This window comes from Marmota marmota, unplaced genomic scaffold, assembly GCF_001458135.2.
Source record: "Marmota marmota marmota unplaced genomic scaffold, marMar, whole genome shotgun sequence".
NCBI lineage: Eukaryota > Metazoa > Chordata > Mammalia > Rodentia > Sciuridae > Marmota > Marmota marmota.
This window is the reverse complement of record NW_026000005.1, coordinates 1,255,597-1,277,666: the sequence shown is the minus strand read 5'-3', so window position 1 is coordinate 1,277,666 and position 22,070 is coordinate 1,255,597. Positions and strand designations below refer to the sequence as shown.

General features: G+C 37.8%; 1 protein-coding gene across 7 annotated transcripts in view; it reads left to right on the top strand.

Moving 5' to 3' along the window:
• Nucleotides 1-22,070, top strand: part of Ccdc141 (coiled-coil domain containing 141) — a 184,560-nt gene that overhangs the window by 118,890 nt on the left and 43,600 nt on the right. For all 7 annotated transcript variants that reach the window (XM_048808096.1, XM_048808095.1, XM_048808097.1 and 4 more), the window contains 3 exons: nt 13,043-13,184; nt 14,855-14,974; nt 17,214-17,405. In XM_048808096.1, coding sequence (XP_048664053.1) covers nt 13,043-13,184; nt 14,855-14,974; nt 17,214-17,405 — 454 coding nt within the window. The remainder of the gene's footprint in view (nt 1-13,042; nt 13,185-14,854; nt 14,975-17,213; nt 17,406-22,070) is intronic.

The window sequence follows — 22,070 nt, the reverse complement described above, 5'->3', positions numbered from 1 at the left end:
CAAGTGCATGAGCCCCAGACTTCCTGCTGTCTGTGCTTGGAGAGTCATTTCTTCGAGCATGTTTTGTGAAAGCATCAGTGTGACCTTAGACTTGGGTGGCATGAGGAGAGAAAGGGACCTTGAGAAACAGAAAGAATGCAATAGCAAAGCATGGGAAAGAACTGATGTTGGAAGACAAAGGGGAGATGACAGAGCAGGAACAGGTTTTGGCTAGGAAGAAATGAAGGCAATCTTACATTTTGGTAGAGAGAAGCTTACATGGATTTGTACAAATGGTTTTCCTTCCTTCATATCTACAGTCACCTTGAAACTAAAAGATATTCAATTTGATGAATAATGATGTAGGTAGAATATGATAAAAAATTGTTTTTCTGCTTAAACCCTTGTTTTACTCTATTTTGATATGTTTAAAAGTGCTGGTTTAAGAGTCTATGTTTAGGAAACTTTCCTTCCAAAAAACCTTCTGAAACTGGACAGAAGGACTGGGCTGTGGCTCAGTGGTAGAGTGCTTGCCTAGCATACATGAGGCACTGGGTTTGATCCTCAGCACTGCATACAAAACTAAGCACATAAATAAAGGCATGCTGTCCATCTACAACTACCAAAAAAAAAAAAGAAAAAGAAAAAGAAAGAAACTGGACAGAAGTTCAAAGCTAAGCCTAGAAATAATCCAAGATCTTCTAGCAAGAGCCAAAATGTTGAGGTGGTAAGGAGGACAATAATTTTCTCCTTTGAAAAACTAACAAGAACAACTGTAGCTACTGAGTATCTTCGCTTCAGCTCCAAGCCATGCACCACATGTCGGTGGGTGTCCATTAAGTTCCAGGGTCTAACATGCTCTTTTCTGGACCCAAATGTGCAAACAGGTGCTCCTCCCTCTCCCTTCCCCTGCTGCAGGTCCACTTTCCTGGAATGTGTAAGGGACTCAGGATACGCAGAGGATAGACCATGAGGGAGAGTAGGCACTTACTGTGCCTGAAATCAGGGTAACTGTTGGAGGTTGATCTGAGTCATGTGATGTCTGCATTAAGTGGAGAGGTCAGCATGGCTGTAATCCTTGGGGAATGATCCAAACTCAGTTTAGCCAGTGGATCTGAAAGGACCCGCAGATATGGATGTTATTTCTACTGTCAGGTTACTTGCGCCTACACAGATATCTGGAGTTCTGTTTTTGTGTTGCTGCTTCCTATATAGTATTCCACTCCACAAATGGTAGTTGCTTGCTTTCTCTGAAATCTGACCTCTGATCTCTGGGCTCTAGGATTCCCCTCCACCTTTCCGCTGAGCTTTAGTCAGGTAATTACCTCCCAGGCAGTAAACTGATGTGATCACAAGGCTCATCTCTTTTGTTTCCCCTTCCCTGAGATCACTGTCCTTTGCTACAGGTTGTTCACTATCTGAAAATCAAGATTTCATACATTTGTCTTTTTCGGGTCATTTAGAACATGAGGGTAAATCCAGTCCCTGCTTTGGGGCTAGAAACAAATCTCTAGTTCAGTTTTGATGCTTCACTCCTAGAGTTAATAAGGTGGCCACCATTTTTTACTGCTAAACTAATCAGTTTTCTCATCTGTAAAACAGATTGATAATTTCATAGAATTTTTAACTGAATAAGATAGCACCATTTCTTGCACATAGAAAGCACCCAATAAATAATAAATGCACTAATCAGGATGAGGCAATGCTTTCTTTTCATATATACATAGTTGTAGATGAACATAATACCTTTATTTTATTTTTTTTATGTGGTGCTGAGTATCAAATGCAGTGCCTCGCATGTGCTAGGCAAGTACTCTTCCACTGAGGTACAACCCCAGCCTAGTAATATTTATTATCAATAGTCAAAAATAAGTGATTTTGTTTTATATATTTTTTTTCTTTTTTTGGGGGGTGCTTTTTTTAACTATTCACTTTCTGTGGTTGCCATATTTATTTACTTGGCTAATTTTATTCTTTGTCTCCTTTATTCTTTCTAGTCTTAATTTTTATGTGCATGTTGTTTTTCAAAGGTAAACTCATTATTTTGTTTTCAAGAGGCAGACTGGATCTTGGCAGTAAAAACAATCATCATAAATATTTGAAGAAACTTGATTTAATTCTTTTTTGAGGGGGTACTGGGGATTGAACTCAGGGGCACTCAACTACTGAGCCACATCCCCAACCCAAAATTTTGTATTTCATCTAGAGACAGGGTCTCACTGAGTTGCTTAATGCCTCGCCATTGCTGAGGCTGGCTTTGAACTCATGATCCTCCTGCCCCAGCCTCCTGAGCTTCTAGGATTACAGGTGTGTGCCACTGCACCCAGCTCTATTTAATTCTTAGGTAACTGGATTAAAAATAATTGGTAGCATGTTTTCTGTCAATATCTTAAAATTCAAGCTTTCGTGGAAGTTTCAAGGTATTTGATTGCCCTGAAATTACATAGATTTTACAAGTCACTGCTACTTCCATTTTGCCAGAAGGAACTGAAGGTAAAGTGAAATTGTTTCTTGACAAAGGACGTTTTTGATTCAGAAGGTAGATGCAGAATAAAAATCCATTAAAAGCTGAATTGAAATGCATTAGAATCTCAGTTGCAAACTAGAGTGCTAAGTGGCGACTGACCTCAATCCTGGGCATTCCATCTGGGCCTTGATTTCCTTCCTTATCTAATGATCTATTGGCTAATGGACCTGGGTTCCCATCTAAGAAAAGAAGCAGACCCGAAGATGGAAATTTAAAGTTGTAGTCAATTCAGGAGAGAATGTGGAATTTAGAATGGTGGGGATGGAAATCAATGTAAATTTCAACAGAACAAAATGGTTTCCTAGACTTCTGGGTGTCAGCATCATGACCAGAACACAAAATACCAAGGTTCCTGCTACGGGACGTTTGAAAACGTGCATGTAGAAGAAACTCAGGACCTCATGTCAGAGGAATTTTATTTCATGAGTTAGAGAGCTGGAACAATGATACAATTTTTGAAAACTCTCTGAACCTCAGTTTTCTCATCTGTAAAACAGAGATTGATAAATTCATAGAATTTTTAACTGAATAAGATAGCACCATTTCTTGCACATAGAAAGCACCCAATAAATAATTACTTCACTTTTTTTAAAAACTTCTATACAAAGAGCTTCAGACACAAAATTCTAAGAACCACAGGTTGTTTCAAATGATTACAACAGAGTGAGCTGTACCAAATTGTCATGTTCATTTTAATTAACTGGGAAGGTTACGATTAAAATAGAGAAGATAAACATGTATCTTAAGGTAACAACAAACATAATTAAGTATTGGAGCAGGTAGGAATTTCAGGGGTCCTATAATCTGATTTTTTTAACTGATGAAAGGACCTCAGCCGGGTGCGGTGGTGCATGCCTGTAATTCCAGTGTCTCAGGAGGCTGGGATAGGAGAAATGTGAGTTCAAAGCCAGCCTCAACAACGGAAAGGCACTAGACAACTCAGGGAGACCCTGTCTCTAAATAAAATACAAAATAGGGCTGGGGATGTGGCTCAGTGGTTGAGTATCCCTGAGTTAAATCCCCAGTACCAAAAAAAAAAAAACCTCAGAAATTCAGTTTTCTGAACTAAAGCTTTCTCAGTATATATGAAACCTTTGTCATTGCTGTTCTGTAATCACCATTGTATTAGGAACAGACTCACGCTATTTTTCTCTCCTGAAATACATTTGAAGTTGGAGCAGCCTCACAGAGTAAATAGTGGTTATTTTTATATTTCCTTACTTTTTCTATGTCTGGCCTATAATCAGATGATAATTCTGAGTTAAGTTGCTTTTATCTTTACAGAGTATAATATCTGTCACATAACCTAATTATCCCTTAATGTTAGTGATATTTTAGTGTATTCCTTTGTATTGGGTTATGATGCAAGTTACCTGTTATCGTATGTGAGAATGGCACACAGAGACTCTACAAGTTTGCAAGCCCTGGGTTCTGGCCTTCCTCACATCTCTTTCTTTTCTGGCCTTCCTCATCTCTTTCTTGGCATCCTCCTCCAGCACTGAGTCTAGCAATAGACCAAACATCGATGGCTCCCAAGAAGAATTCTGTAGTTTTGAAGCCACAGGAAGCTGTGGTGATTGGAAGTGCTGATCCTAGGACCTTGTTTGAGGGCAAAGTTTTCCAGAGGGACTCCTTTTTTTTCCCTCAAGTACAGCTACTAATTCAGAGCTCAAAAACATGGAAACACCCAGCAGGACCAGGCAACCTTATGAAGTATTCATTTGCCTTTCCTCTTTGCTAAAATTAATTTAGGATTTATGAGTAAAATTATATCAGTTCAATTTCTGTCCCAAAATAAAGATGATACCTGTGTTCATTATGCCTTTTCATGGTGGATTTAGGCTTCTAAGTCTCATTTTGCTTTGTTTTAACTTTGAATATTACATGTTGTGATCCAAAACTTATTAATTTCTCAATGTAAATTCTTTAAAAAAATTTTTAACTCCAAATGATTAAATTTTTATAATGCCACTTTAGAATTTACTGGACCAATTCAAATGTTTTTATCATAATAGAGTACCCTACAATTATTTGGCTTAAACATGTTTTTCAAGAACAATGATTATCAATCTGCTAAACTGATTTCTGTTAAGCACTGCACAATAAGCTAACTTGTTTTTTTTTTCTTTTTCTTTTTTTTTAGTGTATAAATTATATGTTTTACTTTTGAATTTGGCAATAGATATTTCCAAATGTAATTCTTTTTTAAAAATTTGTTCTAATTAGTTATACATGACAGTAGAATGCATTTTGATACATATCAATGTAAATTCTTTAATGTATTTTCATGTAAAAAGAGGAGTTAATCAGGATTTTGCTTCCTCTCCCGAATATTTTGATTTCTGTTGGTTACCACTGTTTCCCTTGGTTGATATTATGGATGTTAATGAACTCAGGACAGAACATGGTCTTTGATTATTCATCCAAAAATAGTTTAGGTGCTCTTGAGCATCTAATGTGACAGGTGAAGTGTCTGTCCTCATATTGCTGCTTCTATTCTACTGGAAAGAAGGAAACAACTAACACATAAAAAAGGGAGGTGCTCTTATGTAGCAATGAGAACTACCAGCTGATAGAAAAGCAAAATGGGAAGAGAGTGAGTGCAGGGAGAGGACTGCAGCAGACCCTGGAGTCAAGGGAGAACTCCAAAAGGAGAAGAGGCTGCCATGCAAATAGCTGGGGTATGAGTGGACCCTACAGAGCAACAGAAGAGCATAACAGAAAGAAGGACAGTGTGGCTGAAGGACAGGGCTGCAGGGGGCAAGGGCCTAACACAAGAACAGAGAGTTGGGCAGCACTTGAACTGTGTTCAAAGGCTTGTTAACAATAATGGAAAACACCTGTGTGTTTAATTCATTCATTAATTTAATCCTCACTCTCATGGTAGGTACCACTATTACTAATTTCCCTGTTTTGTGGAGAAATTCAGCATCTTGCACCTGTTCCTCAGCAGTTAAAGGTAAAGTGAGTATTGGAATGTCAGCCTCAACTGCTCTGTTAGGTTGCTAGCTCTATCTGGGTCTTTATCTTCTTTTTTTTAACTTCAATCAATGACAAGGAACCTGGTTGCGTGGTGGATCTGGATTCATTTGTACTCTAGTGTGCTAAAGATGTACTGCGTCTGTCTGTCTTATAGTTTCAACTCAAGTCCCAACTTCTCTGGAGTTTTTCTCTTTCAGTTTATTTAAAAAATTACTGAACATACTTAAAAGCATCTTGGCCCCTGAGCCTCAGGGGGCCAGTCCAAGCTATGGCCCCAATCTCTAGAACCTCAGTGAAGGAGCCATACAGCAAGAGTGTGCACCAGGCACAAGGAGCCAAGGACACAGTGAGTGCTGGAGATACTGCTGCAGAGAAAGGAGACACAATGCCAAGCTCTGGGATCAGGACAGGACAAGAGAAGGAGTGGGATTGATGGAGAGGGTAATGAATGGTAGTGAAATTTGGAAGGTGGAGATGAGTATAGGGTCTGTATCTTTAAGCCAAGATGAACAGAATCTACACCCACTACATAATACTTTCTTTGAATTTCTTTACATTTCTCATATCTACCTTGTAGCTTCTTTTATATATAAAGTGTGTGTGGGGTGTGTGTGTGTGTGTGTGTGTGTGTGTGTGTGTATATATTTTAAATTTTCTTCATTGTAGATGGACACAATACCTTTCTTTTATTTATTTTTTTTAATGTGGTGCTGAGGATTGAACCCAGTGCCTCACATGTGTGAGGCAGGCGCTCTTCCACTGAGCCACAACCCAAGCCCCTTGTGGCTTCTTTTTTCATTTGGTGCTGTTCTAAGTCATTCATAGTTGTTTACTTGTGGCAATATCATCACATTGAGACCATAATATTAACTTGCAAGCTGAAACCAACCAGGAAACCTCTTTTATCATTAACATTACACACCAGGTGACTTGATATGAACTGGGACTGGCATGTTATCAAAGAAAGCCCCTATCATACTGAACATATATACCAGAGATCTTAAGTGGAAAAGAAACAAAAGTAATCCCCACCCTCCAACCTAACAAAGAAATGAGTTAGAAGAATATTTCAAGGCAGTGTCTTTACAATGTGGTGCTGAGTGGATACTAGTGAAACCCAAATCATATATATGGCTTTATGGGTAGTAGGAGGACTGCAAACTAAACCCCAAACCAAACTTTTTGGCAGGAAATACACCAAAATATGTGTTTTTTTTAAATTTTCCAAATTATCTGAAATGAATGTATTTATTTGTTTAGCTCTTGTTGTATGTTTTTGTCTGAGTATGTCATAAATAAGAAAATCTCAAGAAATGTCTTTTAAATATGGCTTTTCTGCTGTTCCTGTTATAAGAAAACCTCAGTCTCTCTCACAGTCTTTCATGATTTTCATTCCTGGCTCTTCCTGTTGCCTGCTCAGTGAGACCTTAGGATGAATTTTCTTTTTAAATTTTCCCTTTGTTTCCATTTGTTGATTTTTCCCCTTAGTTTTAGTAGTTATGTTGTTTTCATTTCTAGGATTTTAATTTTTTTTCCAGATCCAGTTTTGTTTTTATTTCTGTCTGTTTTTGTTTAAGAGTTTCTTGTTATTTAATTGTGAATGTTGATTTTTCCTTTATCTCCAATGAGCTCAGAGGTATTTATTTTCAAATTGCTCTCCTTATTTTCATTCCAGCTGGAGTACATTCATCTCTTGATGGTCGAGTGTTTTAGGATTGCTTTTTCTTGTATGTTTGAGATGTTGCATTATGCGCTCATTTGGAAGGGGAGGGGCTCGCACTTTGGCTATCTTGCTTGCTTTCTTCTTTCCTCTTTGCTCTTTTCTTCTCACCAGCTTTTCAGTGGTTTCCCCCTTGATTCACAGTACACAGTGTCCAGAATCAGTCTTCTATCATGTGATCAGGGTCATATAGGAGCCCATGCAGATACTGTGGCTCTCAGAGATGTGATCAGGAAACTAGGAGAGAAGAGATGGCTTGGTGCAAATCCTGACTGCACTGCTAGGTATAAGCCATGGCTCCAGTAGCAGGTGGCTGCATTTTTCAGTCTCCTTTAACAGTGAAGGAGAATCATATCCCTGTTACCGATTTCAGGTAGAATCCTAGTTATGGCACCCTTTGCACAGGACACATATGCTGGTCTCTGTGGCCTCAGGAATGGAACTTTGGGCCATCTCTATATGATCTGGACCCAATCCCAGAGCCCGGTGGCTTCAGCTCCACTTCTTACTGTTTCTTCTTTGTTATGTATATATACAACAGTGTGTGTGTGTGTGTGTGTGTGTGCGCGCGCGCATGTGCATGTTGTGATTTGTTTGGTGTAGAGAGGTTATCAAATAACTTAAAAATTGTTATAAAACATGCATTTCATGTCTACAGTTCAAATGATATTTTTTCAAAGAAGGATTCAAACTAGACAATAGCAGCTGTTTCCTCCAAAATAAACACAGGCGTAAACATGAAGGGACAGTGTTCGGGTTCCTGGTGAAAGAAACAGAAAGCTAAAGACAAGGAAGACTTTTTTCCATCTTCCAAGTATAATTTGTCCACAGACAGAAAGAAAAATATGGTCAGCTGATCCCTTTTGATGAGACAGAGTAAGCTGTCAAGTACTTACCATCTGGTTTAGCTCCTAATCCAGATGGGCTGCCAATAGTAATTTATGAAAGGGGTGAAAGTAAGTTGCCATTTTCCAGAAAGAATCATTAGAACATATTAACATTGGGATTTGCTCCTTCCCCTGCCCTGATTTGTGACAGATAAGATAGGGCAACTGCTTTCCTACAGTAAATAGAACAGCCTATTCTTGAACCAGAAGTCAATGTGTCTTTGCTTCTTGAGAGAAAAAAAAAATCATTTTTCTTTTCCCTTCCTTTCTCTCTGTTGGCTCCCAGTATGGAGCTTCTAACAAATGTCGAAGGAAGCCTCCACAGTCTGTTGTTTCTGAGTATTAGAAAGTCAAAGTCAACATCAGGAATAATCTGATGCACCCCATGCTACTGATAGGCACAACTTAATCCTTTCTTACAGGGAAAGCCCAAAGGTCAGTCCAGTGCAGATCATAGGCCATGGATGATTAGATCTGGACTAGCCCCTGCCACTCCAACTCCCAATCAGATGCACATAAGCAATGTTGCTTCAGAATCAGAACAGGGTAACAGGGTACCATATTTTGTTCTACCACATTTCTGTTACTCATCATCCGTCCTTGTCCCGTCATTAATTTAATGTGACTGTGAAGTAACAGAACTCATTGCTGGTGACAGATGGAATTCTATTTCTTTATTTTCAGTTCACATAAGAATTGCTGGCAAATTGTGAAGTCAGATCTTTCCTTTGATCAAGTCACTTGCTCTTCAAGCATTGAGGAAATTGCCAATATGTATGCTATGCATGTTTTAAAAATGTTTTAGAATGGTGAAAATTAGAGTCTGGAATCAAGCCTATAAATTTTCTACCTGAAAATGATCAGGCCTAGAATAGGGGCTGGTTATAATCTGCAGATTAAGGTTTTACTGAGGAAGAATAGAAAAGACCATAGTAGCTCTGAGACTAGGAATGGGATGGATATATGCCAACTGAGAAATTGGGGAAAAGGAAGAGATTACTACCAATCATACAGAGATGAGCTAGTTGGGACATAGAGGGAAACAGGAACTAGTTAAGGTGAGAAGGATGATTGGGAGCTTCTCATACCGAGGAAGGAGGATAGGCCACAAGTAGGATGGCAATAATGGACAGGTAGTACTGCATAGCAGAAGAATTCAGTCTTTTCTCCTAAGGCTATAAATAGATGAGAGTAAGTATCAGATGAACTAAACTATATATGACAAACTCGGTTAAATCCAACTATAAATGCTAAAGCATACCAGAGAAGAAATGAGGCAGTCTTTACACAGTCTAAAGTCACCAGGGGCGTGGCTTAGTGGTGGAGTGCTTACCTAGCATGTGTAAGGCCCTGGGTTTGATTAGCACAGCAAAAAAGAATAAATAGACAAGCCTGACATTTGTAAGTGGCCAAAAGTGCAAAGCCATCATTATTTGAAAACTATTGGTCACTGTTATCAGTGACATTTTAAATACGGTAACTGTGTATATATATGTTTTCCCATCCTTAAATCTCTATATTCTCTTCACTTAAATATTGATCTGACTGTACTTTATTTAATTTTAAATTGTGCATTAATCTTCTGCTACTTATAAGTCTATATGCTCAGGGCTACAAGAGATAGAAGAATGAATAAGATACCATCTTTTTTCACTTAATGAATTTACAATGTAATTAATAGAGTGCATAATAAGTAACAAATCACCACAAAATAAAGCAGAGCCTCCTACTTCATTGAAAAACAAAAGCAGAAAGAGTTCTATTTGGTTGGTTATGGTTTATCTAAATTAAAATAGTACATTGTTTAAAAAACCAGTATTTTTTACTGAAGGAACGTTTTATTTCCTATTTCCACTACATTGTTATCCTCATTCCATTTTCTTTGCTGGAGGCACCAGCAAGACCTGTCATTTGGACAAGGTACCACGCCCCTCTAGCGGCCACTTTGAAAACAACAGGCAGACATTGCATTACCTAGAGAAGCCAGCCAATTTCAAGAGCACGTCAGCCAGGCCTATGCTGTTTGTATGATAGCCAATAACACTCAATAAAGGAAAGTTAATTCTAGAGGAAAAATGCCCCTCACCCTATGTCATGTGTCACAGACTCAGATAAGGTACTGTAAGGTGGTAGAGTGTGAACTCTGAGATCGATGAATAAATCCTGGCTCTGCCAATTCATAACTGGTCAACTTTCTGAGCATCTGTTCTCAGTCTGCCCATAAGTAAAATGAGGATAGTGATTATAGTTCAAAAACATATGGGGTAGGGTTGTTGGATAATTAGAAAAGACACTATTTGAGACATTAAGAACGGTACCTTATCACAGTAAGATTTCAATAATGACTTTTATTAATTATAATTATAGTATCTTATGGTAAAAACAAAACCAGTATCATCTGAATTTTCTAAAATTAAGATATTAAATTAGTCATTAATTTAAAAAATTAAATATAATAAGTGTATATATTTGGGTATTTAAGAAACCTGACTTTAAGTCAGGTCTTTCCTACTTAGTAGCTGTGTGTCTGTAAGGCAAATTATCTCACCTCTGGAGCTTCGATTACATTGGCTAAAAATTTGGAGTTATTGGTACCTTTCGAAGTGACATGTTTGCTACAAGAATTTATTAAGTAGTGGCTGTTATTAAAATTATATGCAAAGCTGTCAGAATCACAGTCCATATTTGCCTTGTACTCTACAATTGGGTGTCATGAGTTTAGAGGAGAAGGAGCTCGTTATAGATTTGAATGGCCAAAGAGGAGACTGGTTTAGTGTGAACAGAGTCAGAGCACCAGGATTGAAATGCAAAATAGGGACACAGGTGGGGAATTCAGGAGGGAGTGGGGATATTAGAGCAAATTTGGGTTAGAATCAGAGAGTTTGTCTGAGCCCTGGTACCTGAAACACCCTGACTGGGACTTATGGATAAGTCCCAGATTTGGCTGCCACCTATATTCTTCAGAGATGGCCAAAGTACAAAGAAGTGATGTGAACAAGAATCAAGAGGCTTGGCTGGACCTGGTTACTGAGGACTGGTTTCCCCCAGAGAGCAGCCTATTCAAAAATTGTAGTTAACTCCAAGCTACCTTCTTTGGGTCCCACAGGCCCCCATTGTAAATCTGGTTAGTAAGATAGGCCCTGTCTGCCATAGATGCAGAGTGCATTCTGTTGGGGGACCGCAGAAAGCCACCCAGAAGTAGGAGTAGCTTCTTTCATCTTGGTTGATGCAATTCTTTTTCAAGTTCTACTCTTTCTGAATTTTGTTAATCATTTCCAAATTCCTTTTATTTTAGCAACGGCATTTTCTACCATTTCTAAGCTATCTTTCCTTGCTACATGCTTGCCAGTTTCCTTTTATAAGCGTTGTCCTTTGTACCTTTTCACAGTGCCACTTTATTGTCTTTATCTTTCTCATTCCAGATTTTCATGTTCACAGAAAACTTGGAACCAGTAGAGTATAGGACAGCTGGGCTTTTAAGTGCCTTTTTAGCAAATAGTGTCTCAGTCTAAAACCTAGTCAAATATGATTAGGATTACCAGTACACTGCTTCCACAAAATTCATGGATATAAGTATCATTAAGAATTACTTTTAAAGTTCTCCTGATGACTTCACTGTCTCTGAGTATTCAAATGCAAAACTAATTGTTCGAAGTGTGATGTCTGTGGAACATTATGTGCCAGGAATAAGACTTCTCACAATGGATCCATATTTCCCCCAATTACACTTGTCTGGGGCCCCTGTGGTGCCCACAGGACACATCTGAATGTGTCCCTCCTTTATAGCAGCCTCATTGTCATTCCAGTGAGATTATTTTCACCTCTTAGCCATTTGGGATCTTGCCCTCATTTCATTACTAATTAAATTCATTTTTACAGAGCCATAAATTAATTATTTGAGGTAAAATTACTGAAATCTGTACCTCGTTCAAAGATCTTTTTTTTTAACTCTGTGTAATTAAATTTAAGAGTCATCATGTTAATCTTTATTAGTGTTTGAAGGAAATGACTGATAGGAATTAATGACTTTAACTTCTTAAATAGTAGGCCAGGTCCTCTTTTAGGGATAGGGGTAAAGATTTAAAAGTGCTCATTCCATCCACAGTGTTCTTCCTTTGTCTTGCCTTGTTGATGTGCCCAACTTGGAACTGGTTTGGAAACCTGTTTAGATGTCCAACTCCAAGTTCATTCATTGTTTCAAAGGCATTTTTATTTTATGAGCTCTTGTGTAGCTTTTTTTGTTTGTTTGTTTCACAAGACCAGAGAATAAAATGACAATGTGAGAGTGGGTTTCTTTTTTATGCATAAATGTATTTGATACCTAATTGTTGGTGATAACTTAGTTCTCATCTAACAAGTCTAGCCATGAGCATTCAGAATCATTGAGAACAAGGGCCTTACTGTTATATAAATATTTTATCCTATTGGTTAGTAAATTCTTTGTTAAATGGCTGATATATATTTCTGTTCAAAGAGCATCTTTACCTAATTAGAGTAAGTTATATTCCATGTATGTGTAATATGTCAAAATACACTCCACTGTCATGTATACTGAAAAGAACAAATAATAAAAAAAGAACATCTTTAGATAAATTAACCTTTTAAATATTACCCTCAGGAAAACTCTTGGCTAACATGCTGTGCCTTTTGCCATATGGTTCTTAAAATATCTTAGAGAAATATTAAAAAGTAAACTTTTCAAAAGAGGACAAGACCTGTTGCAAAAACCCATCACTTATCTTTTCCTTTAGGACTGACTGATTTAAAACAAAGGAACATGATTTGGTTTTCTCTCTGCCCCACCAGTATAACTACTATTATTCTAAAGCAGATGAGTGTCACTAACTTGTACTTAATATAAGGAAGCAGAACTGTTTTCAAATGTTCCCTGTTCCTGGGACTTCTGTGTTGGGTTGAGTAAACTAACAGCTGGCTTGCTCGGTTCAGCTTTCGAGTGACTGGCGTCCATGAGATGATGGGACACATTCAGAGACGAGTGGACCAGTTGACCCAACAGTGTTCAGCACACAAGGAATTTGCTCTTAAGAAGCAGCAATTAACAGCCTCCGTGGAGAATCATCTAAGGAAGGTAGTTTCATGCAATGAAACTAAAACTTCTAAATTGTTGATTGGTAGATGGTATTGTGACTGCCATGTGTGGACATAGTGAGGGTTACAGGTGTGTCTCCTTTAGCTTCTCTCATGTGCCACATGAGGTCCTACAACTGACCAAACACTCATAACTCACTATTGCTCGTGAATCATCATATCATGCAAAAACAGGTATCTAATACAATATGCCACCTCTGGCCTGATTGTATACACACAAGGTAGCTCTCACCTTGCACACTTCTGTGTAACTGAACCACATACACATCAGAATAAGGTCCTTTATGTGGTTCTGCCTATGGTTCCAATATGCACATATGTTAGCATGGCACCATATAATGTGAGGGTTACAGACAGATGAATACATGGATAGATAGACACTAGAAATAATGGTTTTAGGTTTTTCTGGGAGTAAATTAACATTACCATGCTTCGTTGAACCAGACCATTTCAAGAGATACAGTCATTCTGCATAAAAAAAAAGATGGAAAAAATGAATACATTGGCTTGTTATAGAAACATTTCCTATTTTCAAAGGCGAATAAGGATAAGAATCCACATATTGACTAAATTAAAAATTCTCTGTGGCTTGGCATAGACAGTAAAAACTAGTGATATCCCAGTAATACTAATGCTGATGAACTTTGCTGCAGAGGCTGGGTCTCAAATTTTCAATGATGGTTTCATTATACAGTGGACTTGCAATCTTGAACTTAAGTGAGTATGATTAGTACGTTTTGCAACAGAAGACATTAAATAACAATGTCTCTATTTTAAATTACCTTTCCTTCTATTATCTATCCAAACATTCGGGAATGTGAGCCTTGTTCTGATGATTGAGTCCAGGGAGAGTCTAAATAGGGGAGCAGCTGTGGTTCCTCATTCCCTATAGCTTGAGACGCAAGCTAATTTGGTGGAGGTGGAAAACACTGTTGGAATTCAAACAGCTGTTGGCTACTAGTCTTACTGCCAATTCACAGCCAGTTTGTGGGCTGTATGGACTCTAGATGGAGCAAGGGAATGAAGGAAGTAACTTGAATGGAATGGAACCCTTCAAGGGTCTCTTTATCCATTGATTCATGCGTACCAAAGATCAAGTAACAATTCCCCAAGTTCTTCAATTGAATGATTCACATATGTCCCTGTGTTTAACTATTACATGTGCAGGGGTTGGTGCTTCCCCAGAACGCTTCATTCCTAAAGGCAGCAACCTATAGGGTCGTCTCTGGATTGTCTCATAAGTTGTGCTCTGGATTCTATTTCAAAATGTGCCTGTAAATTGGTCCCATCAACTTAACAGATAAATTCAACTCTATTGATACATTTGCAAGTGTATTTATCATCCTTTGTAGGTAATGTAGATAGTAAGTTCTGAGAGGATGTGAATGGTTGATGATATCTCATTGCTCTTAATAAAAGAAATATCTTTAAACATATACCCTCTGTTGGTGGATTACTAGACTTACTTCATGTGAAGAGGAGCATTATTAAGATATGAAGGGCTGAAGTATTTGAAAATCTTTTAGATTAAATTTTATATATTTTAAAGCACAATAAGAATATATACAGCAGTATTTGTTTTCTTTATATTATGCATCCATATATGCAAATATATTAACTAAGATTGCAATATATTCTTTATTTCTAAAGGTGGATATGTCAATTCAGAAAATCATTCCAGTTGTTTCCAATGCAATGGATATTGGTTCCAGTCTTTCTGAATCTGAGAAGATTTTAAATAAATATCTGGAATTAGATATGCAAGCTAAGGTAAAGTAAAATAAGAATTATTATTATGGCTCTGATTTTGCAAATATTATGTTTAAAATGTTCCATAGCTCTAAAACTTAATTATAGCTCCCTTAAGGGATGCATTTCTAGATTAGTATGTATCAAATAATGACTTAAAAACTCATACTATTATGTGTGTCTAAATTATTTATATTTATATGTGCATTTATTAGAGCATTTAAGCTCACTGAAACTCAATATTACAGCCTAGTATTAAATACTCATTTGGCTTTTTTTCCTTTCCTGAAACATGTTAGCAACTCCTTTTGTGGGTTCCAGAGGAGGTATTTCTCTACAGTTTTTTTTTTTTTGTGTGTGTGTGTGTGTGTGTGTGATTTTCTGCTTAGAGCATGTCACAAAAGAAAATCATCAGAAGGAGCATGCATAATTGCAAGATTCCAGGAGGCAATAGCAGTCAGCATTCAGGCAGAAGTGCCCCATCCCCGCCTCAGCACCTTCTTTAGCACCCTCTTGCCTTTTCTCATGGAACTTGGGTTCAATGATTCCTATCAGCAGCCCCAAACCTTTAGTGAAGTCTCTGCCTGCACAGCAAGTCTTGCAGGTCAGGTCTAACACGTGAGTCAAGTCTAACTCACCCAGGTCCTCAACAAAAGCCCTGGGACTCCAGTTTTTAGCAGAAGAGCCCTCTTCACAGATGGCCCCCACCCAAAACTCAGACACACCAATGTTTTTAAATGGAGTACTTTGAATTTATTATTTAAGGTCTAAAATAACACTTATATGTTAATGTTTTTATTTCAAAAACTTTAGAAGCAGGGAAGAGATTTCATGGGGAGAAATCCCATGCTTCTCTTCTTCCCAGAGTGCTACCATGAAAAAGGGCTTGTAAATTAAAATTACCTTCATTCAGTGGAGCACAGGGGAAGCATATTAATCACATGCAGGGAAGCAACGCTTCCTTCTGCAAATGAAAATGAAGCTTTTCTTTCCCATTTCTCCTTGATTCTTAGCTTGTTCTCACATGGAAATTTACATGGCTTTTTCTATGGCAATTGTACAGTCATGAGTCACTTAACCATGGGGGGTATTGAGAAATGTACTGCTCGACAATTTTGTTGTGTGAACATTACAGAGTGTGCTCCACAGTCCTAAATGGAATAGGTCAATTGCTTGACATGGCTTCTTGGAGCAATCAAGAGATGTGGTGAACACAAGATTTGAGAGGCTGCTGGCAGTGTAACCAGGCACACTGTTTTACAGTAAACTTGTTTGTTTGTTTGTTTTTTAACATAAACAGAAGAGTTCACTCTCAATAATAAAAAGTATAGTGTAATAAATACATAAATCAGTAACAGTAATTTATTATCAAATATTATGTACTGTACATAATGGTATGTGCTTTACTTTTATACAACTGGCAGTGCTGTAGAGTTATTCATACCAGCATCATCACAGATACATGAGAAATGTGTGGTGCCATTTAGAATGGCTATGGCATCACTGGGCACTAGGAAGTTTTCAGCTCCTTTATAATCTAAATGGACCACTGTCCCTCATATATGCAATCCATCATTGAAACATTGCTATGTGGCAAATTACTATAGTGCCTATACTTACTGATCCATTTAATCCATGGTAAGAGTCCACCAGCCAGAAATTTCATGAAGAAGAAAGAGTCCTAAGCAAGTTAAATTCATCAATTATTTGGTTTGTTTGGATCTGATATGTACATTTCCATTACCTGTGTTTAAGAATACTTCTATATAGGCATTTGAATAAGACTGCGTGATTGATATGCCTTTTTTTTTGTAAATTAAGAAGGAATGAACAAGTTTTGTAAACTTGTCATCTCATTTAATAAAATTAGCCCATGAATTTGTTAGAGCTATTGTTAAATTTCATGAAGCAATTCTCATGGATAATTATTTTACTTAAATTACTTAAAACTTTCCTGCCATTTTTGTTTCACAAACTTTATATGAAACAACCTTCCTGCTATTTGTGACACAGAAAATAGAATATTCTAAATGAGAAGTGTAGCTGATAGAACCAAGGAACAACTTGAGATGGTTTCCATTTTAAGTGCCTTTTTTCCCTCTTTTTGGAATTTGAAAAGTTGTGCCTTTCTTTTGTTGAGTAAATTCTCAGGACAAATTGAATTAATAATTGTAATAGATGGATGTGCAGAAGGCTAATGAAATGTGAACGTTCATGATTCCCCTGTCGGCTTCTGACCTCCTGTACTTTGTTTTCACAGGAGACATCACAGGCATTGGAAGCAGCTGCAAAAGCCATGTTGGAGAAAAATGAATTTGAATCTGATGAAGTAGCATCACTTTCTTTTAAAGCTCAATGGCTAGAGGAAGAATTAAACATACTTGGCCAGAGCATCACCTCCAGGTCACAAGTCCTGCAAAGCTACATAGCATTTCTAAAGTCATCAAAGGAGGTATAGTAGGATGTGTTGACAAGTTGACCTCTGCCTTTCTCCTGTTTTCTATGGGGATCAATACTCTGCCCTGACAGGTAGTTCCTTATCTTCTGCCCAGTGCATGCTCTCACTTACAGACTTTTTATTCTTCAATGCACCATACAAAGGCTTGAAGAGCAAATTGTTTCATTTTTAAAAATGTGTACATGTAGATGTATGCACAAATAAAGTATTTCAACATTATTTACTATGTCTTATCCATATTTACCATAATCTAGCATAGAACAAAATTATTTGAAAATAGTCACTTTCTAAACCACTGAAATCTGAATACTGAGCAGTTAGTGTGGGTCATTTAAAATATATAGAATTGGAAATTACAGGCCATTGCTTCAATCAGTCATCTGTCTTGCTGGATGCCTTTTAATAAGTTACCTCTCTTAGCTTCTTCTGAAGCTTTTTTTTTTTTTTTTTTTTGACAAGTCCATACCAGATATCTCTAACATTCCCTCTAGTGCACTAGGATTTCATCTCTGAAAGGTCAGTTTCTTTGAAGACGACATCAGTAATAGAAAAATGTTGGATCCACCTCACTTACCCCTGAGAACTGTGCACCCTGTGCCAATGCCGAGGACTGTTGCGTTCAGGAACACAGGTTCTGGTTTTGTGGGAGCCAGAACCAGCAAGGTCCTCTCAGGGGTAAGGTTCATGCTCAATTTCTATTTTCTCATCTCCAAACTTCTAACACCCTCACTCTCAACACCCCTCCCTACCTTCCTGCTCACACAGGTCTCCTCTGTCTGATCTAAATTCTTACCGCTGTGGGGGAAGCTCATGTCCAGTCCCTAGAAATATCAGATACCCATGCTGTCCTTTTCCACATCTTTCCTTAACCGTTGGTCATTTCTTACTTCTTTTTAGTTCTTGGTCCCTAAACTCCCCAGTTTGAAGAGACATTATGACTGTTAGAATTATCCTGTGGATGAACATTTTTGTTCAGGACTCAAAATGGAAGAGAAGCTACAATGAAACACTTGTTACATCTTCATTGTCAAAAAAAAAATTCCTCCTTGGCTTCGCATTAAGCATTCACTTTCACAGCCCGCTCTGGCCCTGGGGACCAGGAACTTCTCTAGGGCTGGAGCCTCAGCTTTGTTTCCCAGAAGGACATCATGTCCCTCAGTTTCCCTGCTTACACTATGTCACTTTCCCTATCTGGCAGAGCCTTTCACCCTTCTAATCCCGGCAAGGCCTCTGGTCTGTTCCTCCGTACCCCTCTGGCTTTTCCTTTTTGCTTCCCCAGGTTGTGGTTACTCATTTCCGTTCCACTCTTCCTCCTCTCAACTCCCTGCCTTCCACCCAGAGTAACACTGCCAACTCCCAATACTAGATCAGTCCAACGTCTGTTTACTCATCTTCTCTTTCCAAGCTTCCAGACGCTCCTACGGAAAATCATACAGTCATGCTGATTGGAGCTATTTATGGGTCTCAACCTCAGCTGGGTCCCCCATATGCTGCCTAGTTGATTCCCATTCAATAGTGGTCTTCAAGTGTCTTATCCCAGTTCCCATCCCTAAATCTCAGCCATTGTCCTTACATATCATACATTGGGAAAAAATGAGGCCATTGAGCCTCACAGTCTTGACTTCCTTCTACTTCCAAACTTATTGACATATTTACCCATTGTCCACTGGCTCCAATAAAGTGATGTCCCTATTCCTGTCCAGCCCTAATAGTAACCAGTCCCTCCCTGTATACTCTTAAGTTTTTTTTTTTTTTTTGGAACTAGCTCTAGCAGCCATCCTCTAATTTTTCAAATTGCCTCTTTCCAAGGCTTCCTGTGGTCTATAGTTGTATTGTCATAGTCGTGTCCTCTCCTTGGCTCTCTCTCTGTCATTTGACTTTCCTTCACATGTACAATTTTGGAATGGGAGGTTGGCATTCCTTGCTCCTACTTGCCTTTCCTCCTTAGTCCTCATCTCCGTGTAAATCAGTTTCCCTTTTCAACCCTGACTGTTTGCCATCTCTTCACTCCACTGAAAAAAATGATCTATAGGCTACCTACTGGTGGACAGATGAAATGGTGTACTTTCAGGCTTTGTCCTGTTGAAATTATTTAACCTCATTACCCACTCTCACGTCCTTTGACTTTTTTTTTAAACTAGATTTTATTGAGGTATAATTTACATAGCATAAAATTCACAATTTTATAGTGAGATGATTTCTAGTATATTTAGAGTTGTGTAAGTATTATAGCACTTCAGTTTTAGAATATCCCAACTCCTCCAAGAAGAGCCTCGGTGTACATCTTTGGACAATCCTGGCTTCAGTGTCTTTTCCAGTTCTAATAAACATTAATTTTGTATCAGGCCCCGTGCTTTTCACTCCTGATTTTACTTCATCCTCAAACTGCTATGTTTTAGTTACTTACCACTATTACCATTTTACAAGTGAGAAAAACTGAGACTCTAAAAATTAGGCATTCATATCAAACATCTGCTAAACATCAAAGCTGAAGTTTAATCATCCTCTTTTTGTTTTCCCCTTTTCAAAGGCTGTGCTCTCCTGTGTCTGTTGAGAGAACCTGAAAGATCTGTGAACTCCCCTTCTTCCACATTCCTCATCATCTTGAAATTCAAATAATTTTTCACATGTAATTAGTGAAAGTTGCCAATAATTTTTTTCTACCAAAAATGGATGAAATAATGTTTACTATTAATTCACTTAAAAATGAACTATTACAGATATAAGTGAATTCCTATAATGGCATTGTTCTCATTTACATGCAAGCCTTTTTTGAGTTATTGATAAAGAGGATGGATTAAAGCTTGTTTTGAGAATTGCACATAATCGGCTACCCATCATCTTGACAAGTAGCCCATAGCAGTTGACCCTCTGGAAGCCAGGTGATTGCAGTGCCGATTCTGAGTTATTGGGGGAGCTATCAGTTGTTTCAGACAAATAAGAATGTGCCACAGTCATGGTGGCTTCAGTAGAAAACAAATGGAATCTTGCTGCTCAGCTTTGTTCCAGCACAATTAACCTCATAGCCTCTTTTCTTACCTCTGAGCTTGGGCAACCTGAACTTCACCCGGTTTAACATCATTTATCATTCTCTGAGCCAGTCACTGTTTTCTAGCTTGGTCTTTTATGCCTCCTTTTCCTTCCACCTGGGCTCCCTTTCTACTACCTCTCACTCTGGACAGCTCCTCAAGACCCAGATCAAGCTTCACTTCCTTTGGGAAGTTCTTCCCCACTTACTCTGTATACAGGTGGTGATCTCTCCTGAGTGTTCCTATAACATCATATATACACCTATCTTCATGTTGTGGTCTGAATATTGGTCTCTTTATCCCAGAACTTTCTTTGAGTATCCAGGAAGATACATGCTTAATTCCTACTGGGGAATCTCAAAGGGCTCCATGGAGGGGTAGCATTTTAACTAGCTCATGAAGAATAAATAGAAGAAAATTGAGAAAAACTCATCCTGAGCTGAACAAGCACCAGCAGAACAGAAACGTGAATGAATGGCACATGGATCCAGGAGAGAACTTCTGTTTCTAAAAGCTATCTGCAGACTCTCCTATTAAGTTCACTCAAATTGAGAATAAGTTAAAAAATCTTTTAAATGTGGTGACTTATTGAATGAAAGTTCTTATTCTGTTTGGATTACTTTTGGTAGTTAAAAGCTCTTTGAGCCTTTTTTTTTAGCCATTAAGTATTCAAGATGCATAAAAATTTATGTCAAATAACTTCTACTATTTGTACGTCATCCAATTACTTGTTAATCTATAGTTACACACTTGATATTATATAAACTCAATGCAAGGAGACTAATTTAAAATAATATTGCTTACATTGACTGGCAAAAGAGAAAATATAATTCTACGGTGGGGGGAGCAAAGTAACATATCAATAAAATTATCTCATGAATGTACTTAATGTTAAAACCCATTCAGAAAGTTAGGAATGATTTGTGCCTCTTTATTCTGGTTTATCATTGATTAGAAATCGATGATGAAGCCATGTGTGGTGGTTCACACCTGTAATCCCAGCAGTTTGGGAGGCTGAGGCAGGAGTATTATAAGTTCAAAGACAGCCTCAGCAACTTAGTGAGGCCCTAAGCAACTTAGCAAGACCCTATCTCAAAATGAAAAATAAAATGGGCTGGGTATGTGACTCAGTTGTTAAATGCCCCTGGGTTCAATCCCTGGTACCAAAATATAAAAAAAATAAAGAAGTCACTGGCAATATACTAATTACTAATAATCTTTTATTAATTTACATTTATTTCTGATTTGTAGCCTCTGATTCTATATGTGTTTTTTCCTCTGAATTATCAAGCCGCTTGAAACTGAAATACCTAGTCTTTGACACAAATTGTCCTAAATTGTGAAATATACACTAATATGTAGTACATTAAAATGATTTTGGCTACGATAAATGTTTTTCTGGATTAAAAACTTGTCCACTCAATTTGATACCCAGTGGTAGTCCTGTATGTCAACAATCTAAATAGATTTCTTCTTTTCGGTTAATTGATAATATTCAAAATTATTTAAAGAATTCTGAAAGTGTGGTTTCAATTTAACTTTTACCTGGGCTTTTACTGGAATCTTCTGTGGTTTTTTTTCTGTTTTAAAGTGTTCTTAAAACAGAATGATAAAAGATAATTTATCTTTT